At 38.8% G+C, this 7,515-nt stretch overlaps 1 protein-coding gene across 3 annotated transcripts in view; it reads right to left on the minus strand.

Annotated features, from left to right (window-relative positions):
• The window catches only part of MTF2 (metal response element binding transcription factor 2), a 79,957-nt gene extending 79,454 nt beyond the window's left edge, over positions 1–503 (minus strand). For 2 of the 3 annotated variants that reach the window (XR_009257948.1, XM_058716540.1), the window contains exon 1: positions 233–503. Coding sequence is in view for 2 of the 3 variants with exons in the window: in XM_058716540.1 (XP_058572523.1) it covers positions 233–237 (5 nt within the window). In the remaining variant the exon portion in view is untranslated. The remainder of the gene's footprint in view (positions 1–232) is intronic. The other variant, XM_058716539.1, reaches the window with a different exon arrangement.
• Between the last annotated feature and the right edge of the window lie 7,012 nt (positions 504–7,515).

A 7,515-nucleotide genomic window follows, 5' to 3' on the forward strand; every position in this document is an offset into this window, starting at 1 on the left:
CTTCCCCAATGCCTTGTTCGCTCCCTATTTTCTCCAACACCCAACTGAACACTCCATTCTATCCATTCTTTTCAACGTATACATAAACGCAAGGGACCCACATACATACACTAGAGATCCCACCCCCACCTCGATCCTCCATCTTTCCCTTTTATACTTGCTTCCTTTCTTCCTTTTCCCCCCGCCCCCACCTCCTCCGGAAGAGCCTGGTTCCCAGGCCAAGGTCTCTCACCTCATTCGGTCACTTCAGTGGTGCCAACCGCTTCATACAGGAAAAAACAACCAATCACGTCCCCTTGGGCGCTTCCCCTGCGAGTCCAAGTACTTACTGGGCACCCGCCCCACCGGGCACCCCGCACATGCACACGCACAAACCGAGGTCCTGGGGACGAGGGTTGAGAAGAGTGAGCCTTCTCACACCGGCCTCAAACACAGACCACTTCGCTACAGCCCTTCGCCATTTTGGTTTCCCGCGGACTGCCGGTGCATTCTGGGAGCGCGGAGCGACTCTGGTGCCGAATGGCAGCTCTCCAGGGCTGCGAGGGGGCGGGGACTGTGCGGTGAGCGCGGAAGAACACCGCGCCCTGCGTCCCTGGCCGAAGCTGAACAAAGAAGGACTCTTTAACGTAGCAGTGGGGATAAGTCCTTCCGCCGCCGGCGCTAACACAATAGTGATCGCTGCGCTCCTGGCCGTCGGCTGACTTAAGTGTGCCTCTCTTATAAAGAAGAGCGTCATGTCCAGTCTTCACCGTGCGTGGGTGTTTTTTTTGTTTTCCCTGAAAAATGCGACAGTGATCTCTACATCTTGCCTTGCCAATTTCCTTTCATTACCTTAGATAAGACACGTTTCTTCTATCTTCACTTGAAGCCTGCTGTTCGAATTTCCTTCAGCGAGGAAACCCTGGATGTCAGGATTAAATTTTGCTTGGCGATGCTTGTACAGTCCCAAATTCCTTATCGGGAGCTCCTTGTGTAGAAGATTTTCGAACTTTTTTTTTTCCTAGACGTTGAAAGGTTTTTCGGTGTATCTGCTTTGCAATCATTCCTAATTATGATGAAATCTGAGAATATCCTGTACAAAGTGATTTATTTTAGGAATACAGAACTTTTTTACACTAGGGCAGAGCCATAGCCTGCCAGTATCCTGCTGCCGACCGGAGTCCCAAGTGACAAACTGGAAGTGTGCATGCTTGTCTCTGAGTTACGCTTACATACAACCTAGCTCCCCTTAGTAGCCACCTGGGTACCTTTGTAGCTTTGTCAAAATAATTTAAAAATCATTTTACATTTTTGTCTCATTATATAACAGGAGTAAAATACAAGGACAAATTAATATATTTTTTTTCCTCTCTGAAAAAGTACCTCTTGGGCCTAAACTCACTTAGCTCATATTTCAAAAGGGATCCCCTCAGCCCATAATCTCAGGATTTGGCTAATAAATATTTAGTCTATCCACACCATTCAGTAGCCACACCTTCCATACCTTTGCTTCTCCTAAGTAATAATACTAATTGAATTTAAGTCTGTCTTGCTATGGCCTCTATCAGCTACCTTTCAAGTTTCACTTTCTCTGAATTCTATTATAAAGTAGTCTCTCATAAATTCCTCTTCCATGCCCTTAACACTTTTAGTTGAGAAGAGTTTTGAATTTAAAAAAGTAGATACAGTCCCAAAACGGATAAAGATATTACACCAACAGGTGTATTTATTAGGTGCAGCAAAGCCTAATCATAGAACATCAATTCTGAAGAACATTTTGGTGTAAGCTCTCCCCAATGTCTCTCTCAAGGGGTCAACAAATCACAGATTTAACATCCTCAGTAGTAATTCAATAGCTCAGAGACAGTCATTTCAATTTCATAAATGCTAATAATTAGAAAATTCTTCCATCTATAAATGTGCTATGCCATCCTATGAAATTCCCATTTACTAGTTTAACTTTGGCCTCTTTAGCCAAAAGTATTCTAATCCTTTATACATGACAGAGGCAATAATGACTATTTAAAAAAAAAAAAAGCATATCATTTTCCTATGTAAATGCACAGGTACAAAAGTGCATTAATGTAATTTAACAAAACCAGGTTCAGAGAATCAGGGGCACTAAGGGAGCCACAGTAAAATATAAAGAACACCTATAACTGGGGTCTTAGAAATTTCTGTTAACTAACAAACGTGCAATAAATTAAGACTTTACATAGATGTATTATCTAGGTTTACATGTGAGGACAAGGTGAGCCTAGGATCCCCCTCTGCCATCTTCCCCAGAAGTCTTGGATTAAGACTTTTTTTTTTTAAAGGAAGTAGGAACATTTTTTTTATTTTTATTTTTTTTAACATTTATTTATTATTGAGAGACAGAGAGAGACAGAGCGTGAGCAGGGGAGGGGCCGAGAGATGGGGAGACACAGAATCCAAAGCAGGCTCCAGGCTCTGAGCTGTCAGCACACAGCCCGACGCGGGGCTCGAACTCACAAACCGTGAGATCATGACCTGAGCCAAAGTCGGACGTTTAACCGACGAGCCACCAAGGTGCCCCAGGGACATTTTTTTAAATGTTTGTTTATTGTGAGAGACAGAGAAAGAGGAGAAACAGAGACAGAGAGAGGGAGAACAAGCACATGCGTGCCCACATGGGGAGGAGGGCGGAGAGAAAATCCCAGGCAGGCTGAACCAGGGCTTGATTTCACCAACCAGTGAGATCATGACCTGAGCTGAGATCAAGAGTCAGATGCTTAACTGACTGAGCCACCTAGGTACCCCAGATTAGGACTTTAAAAAGAAATGTCAAGTACCTCAGAAGTACACAGCAACGTACCTTTTGCTGTTATTTATTTATGTAATAGTCATTACATAATAGTCATGATCTAGTAGTCATTAGGATTGTTCTGGTTCTCCTTTCTTCCAGACACAGCAAAATTGCACTCTTTTGCATCCTCGAAGTTAGGTATGGCCATGTAACTCACTTTTACCAATGAAATGGGAGAAGTGATCCTTATCACTTCCTGGCAAAAGTTTTAAGAGGCAGAGGCACATCCCCTTCCCCTCTGCTGTGGTGATGATGGAACCATGTGTTGAAATAGAACAACTGTCATTTCAGGTTCCTAAATAACTACAATAAGCAGAAAGTAGATGTGCAACCATCACCACAATATAGTTTTAAAACATTTCTACTACCCCCAAAATGTTCATTATGCCCATTTGTAATCAATCCCACTGGGAACTCCAGGCAATGTTGTCTGCCTCTATATATCCGTCTTTTCTGGCCACTTATATAAATGGACTCCTACAATATAGTCTTTTGATATGGCTTGTTATACTCATCAGGATGTTTTTGAAGTTCATGCATGTTGTACCACGTGTCTGTGGTTCTTCCCTTTGTATTGCTGAATAGTACTCCATTGTATGAATGTACCATGATCATGGTATGAATGTAACTGTCACCAGATGCACATTTGGATTATTTGCAATTTTTAGCTATTATGAGTAATGCTGCTATGACAATGTGTGTACATCTTTGTGTAGATACTTGTTTTTATTTTTCGTGGATAGATTCCTAGAAGTAGAATTGCTGCACTGTATAGTACATTTGTGTTTAACTTTTTAAGATACTGCAGAACTGTTTTCCAAAATGTGAACAATGTGTGAAGGTTTGAACTTCTCCACATCCTCACTAATACTTGATATGGTCTATCTTTTTTTTTTTTAAATGAAGATTAAGTACTGTAATTGTACTATCTTCAACCTAGCAAAACCTTTCCCCAGTCAAATGTATAATTCTCCTGCCTCTTACGAAATTCCTTCATCATTTTTTAAAGACTCTGTCGTCTTTTTGCTAACAGAACTCAGAGCCCTCTCCCCCCCCCCCGTCCCTTCTCTACTACCTAAATGCTGAATGAATGTCATCTTGTTTTTTTAGTCATGTTTCTATTTATACAAAGAATCAAAGAACTATTGGCTCCAGTGGGAGTGAAGTGGTTTCTCATTTTGGTTTCAATTTTTATTTCCCTAATGGTTAATGATGTTGAGCATCTTTTCATGTGCTTATTAGCTAGCAATTCTTATATCTTTGGTGATGCATACATTCATATATTTTACCCATTTTTTAGCCGGGCTGTTTGTCTTCTTATTATCAAGTTACAATAAATCTTTATATATCCTGAATACAAGTCTTTTACCAGACACATTATTTGAAATTATTTGCTCCCACTCTGTGGCTTGTCTTTTCATTTTCTTAATGGTGTCTTTTAAAGCTCAAAAGATTTTTTATTTTTATTAAATGCAATTTTTTGAATGCCATATGCTTTAGATGTTATATCTGAGAACTCTTTGCCTGACACAAGATCATAAACATTTTCTATTATGGCTTTTTTCTAGAAGTTTTATAAGTTAACTCTTACATAGTGTATGATTCATTTGAGTTAATTTTGGGGTACACTATGAGGTATGGGCCTATATTCATATTTTCGCATATGCATACTCAATTGGAGAAATGAAATTTTGTTGTGTGAAGCCACTGTGATTTGGAATTGTCTTCTACACAGGATATTTTTGTCTATTCTGACTGAAACAACCTAGATATGTTAATATGGAACAGAAGTCAGTAATAGCATTAAACTCTCTAACATATGAGAACCAAAAATAAAAAATGTGAAAATTTGAGCAGAAAATTCAAATTTAGGGAATTCTCAATATTTAATAATGAAAAGTCACAGGAAATGTTATAAAATACAATATTTATAAACCTACAAGCTCCCAATCATTAGCCATTATTCTCTCATCGAAAAGGGCTAGAATTTTTAACATTGTTTATGGTGCAGAGGTAGGAACATAAATCATCAGATGAGTCAGAGAGGTCAAAGAAAAACATTCTGTGTCCTTGTAGTTTGCTTTTATAAGTCTGGAAAGGGAAACAGAAGTGACACAACAAAAGAAAAATGAATGTTCCATAATAATCAAATCAAAAGGATTTATTAAAATCTCTCCTTTTTATACAAAGCTTTAGTGTCCGTATATAGCAAGAACACTGCTTTTAAATCCGGTTATTTGTTGTAAAAGTGTATACAGTTGACTCTTAAACAATGCATGGTTTAGAGATACCAACTCATCCCCATCCCACACAGTGGGAAATTCATGTATAACTTTTGATTCCCAAAATACTTAACTATTGTTCTTGCTTCTGCAGCACACATACCAGAAAACTTAATTACTATTAGCTCACTGCTAATGGGAACCCTTACCAATAACATAAACAGTTGATTAAAACATACATGTTATGTGTAGTATATACTGTATTGTTACAATAAAGTAAGCTAGAGAAAAGAAAATGTTATTAAGAAAATTATAAGAGAAAATATATTTACAGTACTGTATTGTAGTTATCAAAAAAAATCTACATATAAGTGGATCTGTGCAGTTCAACCTGTATTGTTCAAGGGTCAACTGTATAGCAAACTTAGACCCCTCATATAATACACCTTAGCATATGATGTGCCCATTATCAATTTTTTGCCTATCACTTCCAAATTCACTCGTCATCACTTGCTTTGTGAAAATGGACATGGACCCTTTAAATATTTTTTTCTTCACCAGCTAGCAGTACATTAAGTGTCATCAAAGGTGAATGCTGAAGAGACCATGCGTTCGTTATAAAGCAGTTTTCCTTCTTTTTTTAAAGTGCATTCTCTGCAGCCTCCTGCAGTGTGCACAACTTCCCCAGAACTGGGATCCTGTAGAACATACACCTTCCTCAGACTTGTCAAATCATCTTTTCTCTATCCCAACCCCAGAAGAATTTGCATGTGCTGCCATTAAGTGATATTTGTGCTGTCTTGGCAGTCAAAAATTTAAGGCGAGTGATTGAAAAGTGTATGTGCAGTCAAAATAAATCACTCAAGAGTCATAAGAGCTAGGTTCCAATTCCCATTTGCACATACCTTGCTTGTAACACAAGCTGTGGAAGATTAAATTACCAAAATTTGGAGAAGGGGGATGAGAGAGAGAGAGAGAGGAAGGGAGTGAGGGAGGGAGATTGAGAGACAGAATTATATCCAATGGTAAGAAAGATTAACCTTCTTATCTATGTTTACACTGTTATTTGGCCCACTGAACATTCAAAGATGTGGACAAGGTAAAAGAGACAGCATGAGGTAAGAGGAAGAGAAACAGAAATAGGAATCCCGGAAGACCACAGACCTCAGTCGCTAGCCAGCCTGTCACTTTATTAGCTGAGTGATCTTGAGCAAGCTCACTGAACTCTCACACAGTCTGAGTTTTTGTGTGTGTGTGTGAGCTCAGTGGGGAAGCTTAGAATGTCAACATTAAGTCTTCATCAAATGGACTAAATAAAACAGTTGTGTAAAAGTGCTTTATTTTTTCTCTTACAGCAAGTATTACATGTTTGACTCCCCTGATTCAACTTCAAGCTCTTTGAGGGTTGGAGGGCATTATTCTTCTTTATTTCCCTGTTCCTAGAAACACCTGGACCACAGGATAGCCCTTACATTAAATAAATTAAAAATGGATATATATTTAACAATGTTAAAGATGTTCTTCTGTATGGGGAGAACTATGCTGTATACTCAGGACAAGATACAAGCATCAATAATACATTATTCACAAAGCAGGCTGGAAGGCTTAGGGTCTGGAGATAGTGATATTAATAAGCAATTAAAACAAAATGCAAATCTATAATATGTGAAAAGGTGTGATGTATCCTAAGAATGAGAACAAATTCAATGGAACCTAAAGTGAAAGATATAATCAAGGATAGAAAGATGGTTGGGTCTTATTGTGAGAAATCTCATATGAAAAGTGGTATATTGGGCAAGACTTTTTTGATTGCAAGGGTTACAATTGCAACTTGAACAAGTTTTGGAAGGGCAGAACCTCTTTGGTCTTGCCTGGAAACAGAAACTAGAAAGATATAAGGATCTTTCATCTCAATCTCTCTCAGTCTCTCCCTTTCCCCTTTTCTCTCTCTCCATCTCTCCCTCTCTTGTTTCTGCTCCTCTTTGAATGGTATTTTCACTTTCTTCTTCTGCAGATGGCTTTTTCCATTTAGTAGGAAATAGGGTATTAAGCAAGGCTACATATTACTATAGTAACCAGTTAAGAAAAGGGCATTTTCTCCCTCTAAGGCCTTCCCCCATCCTTATTCCCCACCTTTACAGTTCTAGCCAGAAGAAGAAGAAGAAGAAGAAGAAGAAGAAGAAGAAGAAGAAGAAGGGGGAGGAAGACAGGAAGGAAGGAAGAAAGGAAGGAAGGAAGAAAAGAAAGAAAGAAAGAAAGAAAGAAAGAAAGAAAGAAAGGAAGGAAGGAAGGAAGGAAGAAAGAAAGAAAGAAGAAAGAAAAGAAAGAAAGGAGGAAAAGGAAAGAAAAGAAAAAAGAAAAAAATCCCAGGGAAGTATTCTGATGGGCTAGACTTGGGTCACATACCCAAACTAGACCAAATATTACAGGCAAGAAGATGAATTATTACACTCAACAGAAACTGAATCAGTGCCCATCCCTGCAGCC

The sequence above is a fragment of the Neofelis nebulosa genome, chromosome 2 (assembly GCF_028018385.1).
Source record: "Neofelis nebulosa isolate mNeoNeb1 chromosome 2, mNeoNeb1.pri, whole genome shotgun sequence".
Classification (NCBI taxonomy): domain Eukaryota; kingdom Metazoa; phylum Chordata; class Mammalia; order Carnivora; family Felidae; genus Neofelis; species Neofelis nebulosa.